This window comes from Mastigoproctus giganteus, chromosome 10 (genome assembly GCF_048544385.1).
Source record: "Mastigoproctus giganteus isolate SK-2022 chromosome 10, ASM4854438v1, whole genome shotgun sequence".
NCBI classification, from domain to species: domain Eukaryota; kingdom Metazoa; phylum Arthropoda; class Arachnida; order Uropygi; family Thelyphonidae; genus Mastigoproctus; species Mastigoproctus giganteus.
The window spans coordinates 6,684,722-6,700,224 of record NC_143584.1 but is presented as its reverse complement, the minus strand read 5'-3'; the positions used below and the strand labels follow the sequence as shown (position 1 = coordinate 6,700,224).

The 15,503-nt window shown below is 34.6% G+C and overlaps 1 protein-coding gene across 1 annotated transcript in view; it reads left to right on the top strand.

The window, feature by feature from the left end:
- The window catches only part of LOC150078657 (eukaryotic translation initiation factor 2-alpha kinase 1-like), a 176,936-nt gene that overhangs the window by 72,371 nt on the left and 89,062 nt on the right, over positions 1-15,503 (top strand). The window contains exons 7-8 of the mRNA XM_090382196.1: positions 5,254-5,303; positions 14,297-14,411. Of these exons, the coding sequence (XP_090238322.1) occupies positions 5,254-5,303; positions 14,297-14,411 (165 nt within the window). The remainder of the gene's footprint in view (positions 1-5,253; positions 5,304-14,296; positions 14,412-15,503) is intronic.

The window sequence follows — 15,503 nt, the reverse complement described above, 5'->3', positions numbered from 1 at the left end:
TTTCTAAAGTAATGGAGAAATCCATTAACCGTCAACTCTTAAACTACCTAGAAACCTTCCGTCTGATCAACGATCACCAGTATGGATTCCGTCAGTGTCGATCCACTGGAGATATTCTGGCTTATGTTACCCATTTATGGACTAATTTAATGGAAAGGTTCGGTGAAACAGTAGTTACTCTTGACATCTTAAAGGCTTTTGATCGTGTTTGGCATAAAGGTCTTCTAAACAAGCTTCCATCTTATGGTTTGCCAACTGTTTTTAGTAATTGGTTATCCAGTTTTCTCTCTGATCGTTCACTGAGGGTGATGGTAGATGGCTCTCTGTCTTCTAACTTCTCCACTAATGCTGGTTTCCCCCAAGGTTCAGTTCTTTCCCCCACTCTTTTCCTCTTGTATATCAATGACCTTCTTCCATTGACTGGAAATCCTATCCATAGTTTTGCTGATGATAGCACATTGCATTCAACTTTCTATTTTAGAAACCTTGTCGTTCTCAATCAGCTTCAACTTCTCGAAAATCTGCTACCAATTCCTTAAATGCCAATCTCCAGATAATTCTCCAGTGGGACAAAGACAACTTAGTTGATTTCAACCCTTCTAAAACTCAGTCTTGTCTTATATCTCGCAAAAAGGATTCTTCTGCTCCTATGCTTATCTTTAGTGACACTCCGATTTCTAGGCAAAATGATATATCTCTTTTGGGGATTACCCTGACTTCTAATCTCTCTTGGCACAAGCACATTACAAATATTGCTTCCTCTGCATCTAAAAAACTTGGTTTTCTCTTTCGCTCTCGACGTTACTTTTCTTCCAAACAGCTGCTCACTCTGTATAAATCGCAAATCCGCCCTGCCATGGAATATTGTTCCCAAATCTGGGGTGGTGCCCCCAAAACCTCTCTCAGGCTTCTTGATTCCATTCAGAAGAGGGCAGTTAGGTTAATTAATGATTCATCTCTAACAGAGTCTCTCCACTCGCTTTCTCATAGATGCACTGTTTCTGCTGCATGCCTCTTCTACAGATAATTCCATGGGCACTGTTCTTCTGAATTGGCTTCTATAATTCCTGCTCTCTCTTTCAAAGCAGTCCGAACATGTGCCGCCACCAGCCAACATCCATTTACTGTCCAACTTCAAACCCACAGAACCAACTTTTCATCTTCCTCATTTATTCATTCAACTGCTGTTTTCTGGAACAACCTTCCTTCATACGTATTTCCTGAAAATTACAATCTACAGAAGTTCAAGTCCAATGTCAACAAATCTTCTCTTCTTAACCTCAAACCCAAGCACGGTACTAAGTACTATAGGTTCTAATACCTCTCATGTTTGGGGTTCACATAAAAAAAAAAAAAAATGTCAAACTGAATCATGCCTTTAGAAAAAAACAAAAGCTTTTCAGATAGAAATAAAGGCTTCAAACTCTCCAGTCCATTTATGACTATGTTAAAGCTAGGACAGCCTGTGTTAATTTAAAAAAAAAAAAAAGGATATTTAAATATTTGAAAATACCTGACATTAAAAAGATTTTTCCATACAAATTATATAAACCTCCTTGTCCTGACAACCTTATGAGGGGTTTGACTTCGTCAGAATGCAACAAACTGCCTTCTGCTTAAGAGTATATCTGGTCCAGACACAATAAATCTTTATTCTGAAATTTACTTGCCCTTTAACTTTTGAACCACTCGCAAGAATCTTTTATAAAAGTTTATTCCTTGACTACTTTCCTGATAGCTGGAGAGAATATTACGCTTTCCCATAAATAAAATTCAAAATCCTGTTGAAGTCAAAGAGTGGAGACCAAAATCTATCACTTCTTCCCTACTCGGCCTTTTTCAAAAATTCTTCTTCTTGCTCTTATGTCTCACATTTTCCGTTTACTCTGACCAGATTTGCTATGCAAGAAAAGTAGTCACGACCATTGCTAATTTTATCTGAACCTCCTTTCTAGCTGCCCAGGCTATTCACTGAAACTTGCAGCTTGACTTAATCTACCTAGAGGTCTTCTCACCATTCAATGCTCTCAACTCCAAGACAGCAGTCTCCCTTCTCAAGAAATACCACTCCATTTCATGTCACTTGTTAGTTTTCTGCAAAACTTCATCTTTAACTAAAAACTTATCCTCAGCTCTGCTTATGTGACCCATGTAAGAACACAATTTTGACCAATTTTCCTCAGGCAGTGCCCTATCGGCTTGCTGTTCTCCTTGCTGACACAGCATAACTTCCTTCTCATCTCTTATCTGGATGACCTGATTCTTTTCAAATTATATGTAATTTTCTTCTCTCTTTTGGTCTTGTTCTAAACCCTCTAAAATTTGTCCATCAAAAATCACCACATCTCCTTTTGGTTTACTCCTCTAATTGGTAATTTTATAGTTCACAAAAGTGCAAGCAGTGATCTTGGGATCTACTTTGACTCCAGGTTCGCATTCATAATTCATCTCTAATTCTCAAAAATTAAATCTCTTAAATGTGCTTGGAATATTAGGCAATATTTAATTCAAGTCTGACACTTTACCATAGTCAAATACATACATATATACATACTAATTTGATTTCTGTCATGTTATATAGTTCCATTATTTGGTATAAATTAATTATCTAAATTAAACCTAAGTCATCTTCTCTGCACTGAATTCCAAGTTTTCAAATGGGCTAATGTAAAAGCTGGTTTCCCTTTTGTGCTCCTCCAAATACACTCTCATCTCCACACTATTAGTTATCTAATTTTTGAATATGTTTGCTAAAATGTACTTCTCACTCTGCCCTGTCTCATCCCTGTGATATTAAATCGGCATTAGACTCTCTCTCCTAAGAATACTAGATCTAAGTGTGCTTTGATCCCTTTGCATAATAGAATAAAATCTCTTGATAGATTTTTACCTTACCGTCCATCAAGCTAGTAAATAAATACAGCCATCCCCTGATTTGTTGCGCAGGGGTTACGTTCTGGGAAAACACAGTGCAGTCTAAATCTGCGCAATGTGAAACGTAGTTTATGACATAATGAGGATTCCGTACACAAAAAAAAAATGTGCAAAATAAATTAAATTGAAAAAAAAAAATTGTCTTCATTCGGTAAGAAAAAAATAAAAAAATTAGAAACATCCATAAAATTAATCTTGCTAATACTTACCTCTAGATTTTTAATCTAAATTCATTGCTTCTTCATTGCTGTTTTCCTGTGATAAACTTGCAACAGTATCTGGCACCTTTTGAAAAAAATTAGTTAAAATTGTTTGCTTAGAAGCATGCTGTTTTTCTCTATAAATTTCTTCATAAGGAACTAATGATAAAATTCTTCATAAAGCTAATGATAAAATTCTTCATAAAGCTAATGATACAATTCTTCATAAAGCTAATGATAAAATTGTGAAAAAATTTAAACTCCTCTCCAAATTAGGATCCATATCCAGAGCTTCTTGGCTAAGCTGATTTGCAAGTCTTAAAAGCTCAGCTAGTTTCTTTGCGGTCAACTTTTTGTATGCATTTTCTTTGTTTTTATCATTTTGTTATCTTCTTCTTCACATTGCACAAAAATATCATCCACCAATAATTGTTCTCTATGAGATTCAAGGACCTCTGTGATATCTACTGGTTCCAATTCTTCAAATCCTTCTCCGCTAATCATTTTGCCAATTCTCACGATCTCAACCACCTCTGGCATTTTGGCCGTGGCTTCTTTAGTGGAGCTTTGTGGCCACAGCCTTTTCCACACTGCATTCATTGTTGAGTTCTTAACTTTACCCCATGCGAATTCAATATTTTTTACAGTATCAAGAATGTTATAATTCCGCCAGTAATCTCTAATTGAAATACTGCCTATTCCATCATTCCATCGGTAGCTTCTACCAATTGTAAAAAAGGTCTTCTTAGTTAATAAAGTTTAAAGGAAGCTATAACACCTTGGTCCATCGGCTGAATTAACAAACTTTTATTTGCTGGAAGAAAGGTAACTTTCACATTTGGTTGCAGATCAGACAAATGTGCAGGTTGACTAGGTGCTTTGTCAAGAATGAGCAGGATTTTGAATACTATGTTCTTCTTCTTCAGGCAATATCTTTTTGTTTCAGCTCAAAAGCAATTTAAAAACAATCCTCGAAGATTTTAGCTGTCATCCAGGCTTTTTTGCTCGATTTCCAATGAACCGGTAAGGAGCTTTTTGATATTCCTTTAAAAGCACGAGGATTTTCTGGCATATAAATTAGAAATGGTTTACACTTAAAGTCACCCTCTGCATTGCCACATAGTGTTAACCTATCTTTTGCAGCTTTGAAACCTGGGGTGGTTTTCTCTTCTTTTCAAATGAATGTTTGGCTTGGCATATGCTTCCAGAATAAGCCGGTCTCATCGGCATTAAACACTTGACTTGCTAGATAGCCTTCAGTCGCAATAACATCCCTTAAAGTTTTCGGATACAAAGAAGCAGCTTCCGTATCTGCACTGGCTGCTTTGCCCGTTAATTTTAGATTGTGAAGACTTTGATGTTTTTTAAAATTTTCAAACTAACCCTTACTGGCCTGAAAGATGTCTACATTGCATGGACCGGCTTCTTCTTGTAAGCAGTTAAAAATTTTCAAAGCTTTGGCATTCTCTTTTGATTAAGATCTTCTATCTCCCCGAAAGAAAGTAATTTTTCAGTTTTCTCTATTAATGGATTTCTCACTTTTGTAGTGCTTTTTGCAGTCAGTGATGTGGAACAGATAACTGAACTTTTAATTTTCTCAGCATTTTCCCTAATTCATCAAATGTTAGATTCATTTATGCTGTATTTCTTGGCCAATGTCACAACTTTTTTGCCATTTTATAATTCCTTGACAATTTTTAATTTATTTCCTGCGATTTTCATTTATTTTGAACTTTAAACTACAAAGTTTTTGATCTTTTTGTGATTTGTTAGTTTTGCAGATATCTATAAAAACACTTATAATTTGATAATAAGCATGTTTATATAGTATATGCTGGTTGCCTCACTAGGAGATTGAAACTCTTCCCAATCTTATTATGCATGTGCTTCGTGTTAAGTTCTAGCCTTAAAAAAATTTTGTCTTGATGAGAAAAAAAATTTAACCCTGTACTTGCATTATTTGATTGTTGCTGATATGTTATATAGATGAAAGTGTAAGGAGTGAGTTAAATCTGTTTATCACTATAGTTTATCTTAAGATAACATCTGTATATAGATAAGATATTTTGTGAGAGCACCTATATGTATTTAATTAAGTTTTTAATCATTATTTTTGTAGGCCACATCAAGTAGTCAAATGCTTCAAGGCTCATCATATTTGTTAAGAAGGTAATTTGTTGATTAATATAATTATACAGTATTATATTATGTAACAGAATTACTGCCAGCAATATAGTCATATTTAAACCATTATAATAAGATGCATATTATTTTGTTTCATAATTGTAATAGGACAATTAGGTTTATAAAAAGAAATATAAATCTAAAGGAAATATAAACATACAGAATATAGGGACAGAACAGTGTGTCACATATTGTGTGAGGTTCTGTTAAAGGAAGAAAGATCAACCTTCTTCATTCCAAAAAGTGATACTTCTCACTGGATGGAGTAGGAAATCCTGATCAATAACTAGGATATATTAGAGGTGTTTAAAGCATCAAAAAATAGAAAAGTGCTGAGAAATACTGAGAGAAAACTACTAACTTTGGTAGCGATCACATAATTAAAAAAAAGCATTTACTGAGCAGATACAAGAAATTTTTAATGGCACATGTAATCCTGGTAGAAATTAACAAACTTTATATAATATTTATTTTCAAAAAAAAAAAAAAAAAAGGAAGTAAAAGGAATACAGAAATAATGGAGGAATTAGTGTTTAAAACCCAGTGATGAGGTTAATGGAAAGAAGTTTGAAAATCAGAGAGAGCATATAAAGCAATAGAGGAACAATATGAACAATATATGACAAGGATATTGTCCATCAATGACTTTCCAGCTTCATTCCTGGAAAGTCATGCATAGATAACATCTTTGTCATACATCAGATTCTAGAATGGCAAAAGCCAATCAACTTTGCCTTTATGGGTCTTGCAAAAGTGTATGACAGTATATTATACCCCATATTGAGCTGTTTGGAGTACTACTGGAACAAATGGAAAATAATGGATAACTTATTAAAATTATTAATCACATTTAGAGAAAAAAAAAAAGCTTCAAAGTTTAACTAGGTAACATACTTTCTAGAGCCTTTAAGTACACTCAAAACAGTCCCGTGAGAGTTCATATCTAAAGTGTTTATCACTTCATTATTGAAGGACTGTTTACCACTTTGTTATTTAAAGTAGGCAGTGAAAGAATGGAATTTAGAATCAACAGAATTGGAATTAACGTATGAGAAACCAATCTATTTTCGCTGTTTTTCACAGACTGAGAGGTCGTATTGAGTTGTAAAGATCTAAAACTAATGACGGAAGTTTACAGAAACACTTTTAAAAGAAAGAGTATGAGAATCAGTTTTCAATTAACAAAATATCTCAGCATGGAAAAATCAGTGAATGGAAATTTAGAAAATAATTGAAAATTAGTATTAAGAACAAAATATTTAAGTATCTGTGATCAATAATCTAGGTAGATGGCAGATGTAACAACAATTTCATTAACAGAACTAATTATTAAGACAGAAAATAGGATTTTAAATTCAGTGGTTTGGAATAAAGGCATCTACAAGGAAAACAAAAGAATGGTTTGTTCAGTAGTGCAGAGTATACTTCATATCCAGAGTATTTCAGTTATACAAAGAGTAACTGAAAGATTCAATAGAAATGGACTATTGAAGGAGATTCTGTCAGGAAATAAAAATATATAGGGTAGAAATTAAGGGATTTTAAGACAAATGGAAATCAAGGAGTCAGTTAATGACAAAATTAAAAATAAGACTATTCTGGTTTGGACATTTAAAAATAATTAAAGAAAGATGGCTACAAAAAAAAGTACTTGAATGGGAACCACCATCAGGAAAATTGCATCAGTGCTGTGATCAAGGCAATAAAATAAAGGAAGGTAAACAAAGAAGACTTCAGGGTAGGTAAAAAGTGGCACAAAAAATTTCTAGATGGTTAATCCTAAATTGAAAAACACCTGATGGTAATGAGTACTTCCTACCAATGGCACATTTTTCCAGTTTATACAAAAGGCATTCATGTGAGATGGTATCAAAATCTTTGCATCTGGTTATTTCATGGCAACTCACAAGCTTCAGCAATACATCCTTAATCATGAATTGGATAGTTCTCCTGCCATATTAAATAGTTCTGTAATTACTATTTGACCCTTGAAACTACTTTAAATGGGAAAGATATTTGTGCATGTCTAATTGGAACCTTTACTTGAGTCCATGGATGCACACATTATAATAGTGACACTGTGTTCTGTTTTTCCCTTTAATATCATTAGATAAATCCAATCAGTTCTTTGTGCTTTTTTCACATTCAAGCATGACAGTTTCTCTCCCACTTATGCACTTGTCTAGTTCTCAGTAATTGTTATTGAAGCCAGTGATATGGTAAAGTGTAAAAGAATGCTCATAAGTTTAAATATTGAGGCAAAAAATTTATTTAGCTCATCAGCTATCCCTTAAGAGTTATCAGTGATGCTACCAGAGCCATCCTGTAATGGATTAATGCTGTTCAGTTCTTTTCTTCCTTCTAGTATTAGCCATGCAGTGCAAAGAAGCCAGATGCTTTTTCTGCAAAATAAAATAAATAAATTAAAAACACTATCCTATGTGTTTACTTGTAATTACTGATTCAGCAGTCTTTTGAATTTCACCAGATTGTCAGCCTCAACTACCCATGGAGGCAACTTGTTTCAGCAATTAACAACTCTCTGGCTAAAGAAAAGCGGCGCCTCCGTAGCCAGGTGGGAAGGAGCAGCAGTGCGTAGCACACACTTCTTGATTAGACCGGAGTTCGAGCCCGTCACCACCAAATACGGAGGATGCGGAAAGGTCAGGGAATGACCACCGCATATCCCCGGAGCAATATGGCCTTAGTTGCTAATGATCCTAAAAACCAAATAACAAACAATAACAAATAACTAAAGAAAAGCTTACAATCCATTCATTTCTCTTTAGTGTTCACATTTGCAAAAGAAATCTTTATTATTTCATTTTTCCCCCTTTGTTAACATCTTTTCAGAACCTGGCTTTGCATTTCTCAGTGATAATCTACTTTGGTCTAGATTTAGAATGATAGTGTTTTGTAGGTACAAAAGATAAGTAACTTCTAGAATGCACCAGGAAACAATTCTTTATAAGAATTGTTTCCTGGTGCATTATATCCTTTAGTTGCACATGTGAGAAGGCCAGAAGTGTGAACAGTGTGTATGCAGTTAAGTCTCTCCTAAGCCGTTCATTATATGAAAATTTTCTTCACTCAACTGAAACTATTTTAAATGTAATTTTCAAGGGGATTCAAAAAAAAAATTGCTATAAAAGGAGTTCGTTAAACAGAGTTCCAACTGAGTAATTTAGAATTCTAAAAATGATTATAAAGTTTTATATAGAAGATATTCTTAACAATAGACAGTGAAAAATGGAAATTTAGTTAAATAACTTTAAGCTTATTTCAAAAGTAGGTAAACATATGAAAAAATTTACGGAATATTACAAATTTCGAAGTGTATAGCATCCAAATGTCACATGTCACTGTTAATAAAAGTGCCGGTACGGCGTATACCGTTGCGTACCGTCCCAAAAAAAGCACTGTATATACAATATATATATATATTGCAAATTTAAAAATACCGTCCTATTTAACAGAAAAATCTGATTTTTTTTTTTTTTTTTTTTTTTTTTTTGGTTAGTTTCCCAGCAAGTAGTATTTTCCCAAATCATGTCCAAGATTTTACAGTTTGTGAAATGATATTATGATTGGCCTCTATTTTTAGAAAAATGTTTCACAAGTTTATCTATCTGCTTGAGGTGTTTCTCTAATAGTTGGTATTTTCAGTCCTGCATCTTCAAAGTCCATCTTCATCTCCCATTTGATTCTTCACTTTATCAGTAATATCATCATCATCATCTATTAAAATTTGCAATGTGATTATACTGTTGTCAACTGTAGCATAAGTGCCAAATCATACTGATTTAAATCTATGTGATATGTTTTGTAAATCCATTCTGATAAAGGTAGTATCAGTTTCAACAGAATTTCTGTACTAACCTGCACATGAAAGCATTGCAGATAGTCTTCTCAGATAATCTGCTCACACCTTTTCTATGTTTTCTGTTGCATCCAGTAGTGCTTTTTTGCATTTCTCTCTTTTCAAGGGAAGCAATTATTAAGCAAAATCAAATTTCAAAAGTAACTTCTTGTTACCACATTGTATGACCCCTTGATCTGTGGGTTTCAAGATCCTTGTTTTTATTTGCTGGAAGAAATACAGGTTTTATATTTATTTTCTTGCATTCATTCACTTTGTGCTGTGCAATTTACAAAAGAAATAGAATTTTTCAGTTATCTCTTTAACTTATGATTTCAATGAAGTAGTTCAGGAAAAGCTGATTTGTGCCACATCAAACAGGTAGCTTTTTAACGTTTTTGAAAAACACTGAGATTTTTAGATTTTACTATGACAAATATTTCTTTCTTCTCTGTGTCATTCAAATTAGCACAGATGAGAACTGTAATATGATCTTTTGATAGTTTATTTCCAGTGCACTTTTCGCCCTTGAATTTTAATGTTCATCAGGAGTTAATATAAAAAAAGGACCTGTCTCATTTTCATTAAGAATGTCTGCCTGCATAGCCTTCTTGCACTATTGGCCATACTGAATTTAACAGCTCCAGAACAGTTGTATTGTTTAAATCTTTGGTTGCACCTATCATTTTCAAAAATGTAGTTATGGTGCATCTATGATCTATCCAACCAGTGGAACACAGATAATTTGACAAAATGTTTGTCATTAAAAATTGACCACTTTAGTGGGATATTTTCATCCTTTGCTGTTTAAACTAATTTAAAAACCTCATTTTAATCAGAATGTTTGAGTTTATACATGTCTTTTATTTAGTGACAGTTCTTTTCAAATGACTCAATTTTTTGTTTCAAATTCCAAATTATATGCACTGTTGAGTGCTATTTATTTCTATTTTTCTAATAACTTTCACTGTATTCTCCACACTTACCTTTTCACTTGCTGTGCTTTGTAAAAGTACTGTACTGTACTGTATAGTACAGTACAGTACATTACAGTGTAAAACCATATCTTAATCTTTCAACAGAATTATACAAAGTGACTGGAATTCAAAATGAAATCAGTGGTCCTCAAGCAGAGGGTAGTTACGCATGTGTGGATGATACTAAATACTCAAGTTAACTTTTATCATTCTTGAAAGTAAAGTCAAGATTATCAATTTCTTATAGCAGATGTGCTTACGTAATTAGTATTAGTAATGGCCATATGGTGCAAGGAAACCTAATGCTTATGCTGCACCAGCCAAAAAAAAAAAAAAAAAAGAGTAAAATAATAATAATAAAAACATTAAATTAAATAACTAATTAAAAAATAAAAAAAGAAAAGAAAAGAAAAAAAACACAACCTATACATTTCTCTCTTCCCATAGGTATCCAGCTGACCTTTCAATATCCCCAAACTGTCAGCCTCTACCACTCACATAGGTAACTTATTCCAGTAATTTATAATTCTCTGGCTAAAATGAATCATCTTGCAATCCATCTAAACATCTTTCCCCATAACTTGAATTTATGGCCCCTAGTTCTAGAATCATTTATAACTGTGAAAATTTCATCCTCATTCATTTTACTATTGCCTCAGAGCCTTAAACACCTCATTAAAGTCACCTCTAAGGTGCCTAATTTCCAATCTCTGCAACCCACATATTCGAAGTTTTTCTTCATAAGGACGTCCTTTTGCCAATCTCACCAGGCGAGTTACCTGTCTCTGGACCCTTTCAAGAAGCTCAATGTCTTTTTTTTAGGTGTGGTCTAACAATAGCCTCATATAATGGGATTATGACATCCTTATCTCTACCAGCAAACATTCTATAAATCAGTGATAGGACACTGTGGGCCTTCCTTGTAACCCGTCTACAATGCTTGGAGTACCTCATGTCTGATCGTATCGTAACTCCCAAGTCCCTTTCTTCCACTACTGACTTTAGTTCAACTCCACCAAGTGTATATGTTATTTTGGGGTTGCTGTTCCCCAGGTGTAAGACTTTGCATTATGCTGAATTAAAGCATAACTGCCACTTTTCTGACCATCCCTGAAGTCTATCTAGGAGGGGGGAACAGAGCTACTCTGAAGAAGCTCTTCTTGGCGGTGATCATTAACTACTCTACCAATCTTTACATTATCTGCAAATTTAGACATTGCGCCCTCTCTCTCTCCCATCATCATTGTTATTTAAGTAAATCAAAAACAAAAGTGATCATAGTACTGATCCTTGGAGAACCCCTCTTCATACATTAACCCAATCTGAAGAATAACCATTCATCACAACCCTTTGCCTCCTGCCCTGGAACCATCCTGCTATCCATCTAAAGATTATCCCTGTGATTCCAACCTGTTCCAGCTTATAAAGTAACTGCTAGGTGGGACTCAGTCAAATGCATTGCTGAAATCTAAATAAACTGTCGAATTTATTCCCTATATCTAGCTCATGAGTGACCCTGTCAAAATGGGTAACCAGATTTGTGAAACATGATTTACCCTTTACAAAACCATGCTGCATATCCTTCAGAATTCCATTTCTATTTAAATGATCCTGAATTCCACCCTTGATCACTGGCTCCATGATTTTCCTTACTACCGGAGTTAGACTGACACCGCTGGTAATTTCTCACTACACTCTTAGAACCGTCCTTATGTATAGGAGAAACATTGGCACTTTCCTAAGCCAATGGAATCTCTCCTGAATCCAGTAATGCTCTCATAATTAGTCTTAATGGTTCAATGCACTCACTTGCTGCATCCCTTAAAATTATAGAGTATATGTCATCGTCAGGAGCCTTACTTACCTGTAGGCTCGAAAGTTTTTCATTAAATAATCAGTATCATTAAATTTCAATATCATTAATTACATATCATTCAACTTCACTTCCATAATTTGTCATTAGCATAATGGGTGTAAATATCGATGCAAAGTAACTGTTGATTTCATCTACAACAACTGTTATTGTTGTTAAATTTGTTGGTGCATCAGCAACTTAGGCTATAATGCACCTACAACAACTGGGGCATCTAATACTATCCCATGTCCATTACATAAGGGTCCCATCTGATTTGTCCTTCTCTTTGCATTTATATATGTGAAGAATTCCTCATCCCTACTCTTTGCCAGCGATTTCTCATAATCTGCCTTTTCCAGCCTAACATTTTCTGTGGCACTGTTACAGATCAATTTGTATCTGAGGCTTCAGTACTTTTTATTGCTCTGTAACTTTTTCATGCCACCTTTTTTTGCTCAAGTAATCCGGCAACTTCACTATTCATCCAACTTGGAATCCTCCTTATGGAGTATTTTTTTAATGGTATATGCGCATTCAAGGCTTCTGTAATTAATGTTTTAAAGGTATACCGTAATTCAATTGTATTCACTCTCTGCGAGATATCTACCCAGTTAATTCCCTTTACCGAAATTATATCCCCAAGATTTGTATAGGATTTGTATTTGCATAACTGTTTAAAAGAAATGTAATGCAGACAGAGAAAATTCTATTTTTTTGATGCAGAGGAAGTAATATTTGTGATGTGTTTATGCCAAGAGAGATTAGAAGTCAGGGTAATCCCTAATAGAGATAATATGCTTTCTTGTCTAGAAATATGAGTGTTGTAAAAGATAAACATAGAAGCGGAAGAATCTTTTTTGTGAGATATAAGACAGGACTGAGTTTGAAAAGGATTAAAATTAACTAAGTTGTCTTTGCCCCGCTGGAGAATTACTTGGAGATCAGTATTTAAGGAATTGGTTGTGGATGTTTGAGGGGAAAGGCAGGGCAAGGTTTCTCAAACTGGATGGTGGAATGCAATGTGCCATCTTAAAATGATAGCAAATTACATTCCATAACATGAAATCCTATCCATAGCAAAAGTATGGATAGGATTTCCTGTCTATGGAAGAAGGTCATTAATATACAAGAGGAAAAGAGTGGAAGAAATTACTGATTCTTGGAGAACACCAGCATTAGTGGACAAGTCAGAAGATAAGAGATCTGTCTACCATCACCCACAGTGAGTGGTGAGAGAGAAAACTCAATACCCAATTACAAAAACAGTTGGCAAACATGATCAAAAGCCTCTGAAATGTCAAGAGCAACTGCATGAGTTTCAAACTTTTCCGTTGGGTTTGTCCATGGATTACTAACATAAGCTAGTATACCACTGGTGGATCGATACTGACGGAATCCATCCTGGTGATCATTGATCAGATGGAAAGTTTCTAAATAGTTTAGGAGTTGGCAGTTAATGGATTTCTCCATTACTTTCAAAAGTATTAGAAGTAAGTGCAATGGACAATATTTGGATGAGAGGGATTTGTCACTCTTTTTAGTAACTGGCTGGATATGAGCAGATTTTCAAACAGAAAGAAAACACCAGTGGAATAAGAAAGTGTAAAAAGGCAGCACAGAACAGAAGTAAGCTCAGGAGCACAGGTTTTGAGAACAAGTGGAGAAATACCATCAGGACCTGGCACTTTCTTGGCATCAAGGCTGTTCAAAATTCTGACATGGTTTTGATGGAACGCCGCAGGAGGTTGTTGTTGTTATTTGGTTTTTAGGAGCATTAGCAACTAAAGCCATATTGCTCCAGGGATATGCGGTGGTCATTCCCTGACCTTTTCCGCATCCTCCGTATTTCGTGGGTCACGGGCTCAAACTGCAGGAAGCATTGAATGGGAATGGTAGGAGTTGGTTTGACGGTGATGATTTCTGGCAAATTGAAAACATGAATATATTATGATATAATGATAAATGAGTATCATTTATCATTATATCATGGTGGGATTTCTGGATGTTACACTAAATGCGGGTTTATTTACTAAATATAAATTCCTTAAATAATGGAAAGTAATGAACTGTTTATGTTGGGCTTCTGTCAGGACCAGAAAAAAAATATTCACTATACAGAGAATTTTGCAAAATAATTTCTCTCCAGTAACAAGTGAGAGAAATCCAAACAGCACAAGACTCTCTACGTCTGTTGATTTAAATGTTGAATGTTGATTCATAGCTAAGCTGCAAAGTAAAAAGAGCAGAAATAACAGGTTTAACCTAAACAAATTTTCTTTTGTTCTAGGTGCCATTCTTTATTCTCAACATTGCCAGAACAGACTTTTCTTAAAAGTCGTTACCATTGTGATTATGTAGAGATAAGAAGAATTGGGAAAGGTGGCTTTGGAGTTGTTTGTGAAGTAGGTGTATTAATATAATTTTACTTTTGTTTATGATTTGCAGTTATTGCATTTGTATCATGATATATATATATATATCAGTATACATAACTTGTTCGTAAGAGTAGACTTGTATGTGTGTGTGTGTGTGTGTGTATATTAAGAAGTAAATTAAAGAAAAATAAGCATTAGCATTGGATTAGCAAAGGCACATGATGCAAGAAAGCAAGCTCATATAACATCAGTAAAAAAAAAAAACCCTTATTTCACCCATCCACTCTCTCCAAATGTTTGTCAAGTTCTGCCTTGAATCTGTTTAAGCTATCAACTTCTACAATGACAGATGGAAGTTTGTTCCACCAATCAACCACCCGCTGGCTAAAGGCAAACTTCCGCGCATCTATCCTACAACCGTCTTTCCTCAATTTGAATTTATGCCCTCTCAGGCGATTATTCTGAGCAAGAGGAAAAATCCCATCTGCATTGAGCATGCTCAAACCATTCAAGGCTTTATACACCTCAATCAGATCACCTCGCAGGTGCCTAGTCTCCAGACACTTAGAACCTATAGTACTTAGTACCGTGCTTGGGTTGGAGGTTGAGAAGACGAAAGAAGATATCTGTTGACATTGGACTTGAACTTCTGTAGATTGTAATTTTCAGGAAATACGTATGAAGGAAGGTTGTTCCAGAAAACAGCAGTTGAATGAATAAATGAGGAAGATGAAAAGTTGGTTCTGTGGGTTTGAAGTTGGACAGTAAATGGATGTTGGCTGGTGGCGGCACGTGTTCAGACTGTTTTGAAAGAGAGAGCTGGAATTATAGAAGTCAATTCAGAAGAACAGTGCCCATGGAAGTATCTGTAGAAGAGGCATGCAGCAGAAACAGTACGTCTATGAGAAAGCGAGTGGAGAGACTGTGTTAGAGATGAATCATTAATTAACCTAGTGAGTTAATATGTGGTGCCCCCTATGTGATGGATATGGTAAAAATATAAATCAAAATAAATAAAAATAATTAATTAATTGATTGATTTAATTAATTAATTATTTTTATTTTTATTTATTTTGATTTATATTTTTACCATATCCATCACATAGGGGGCACCACATA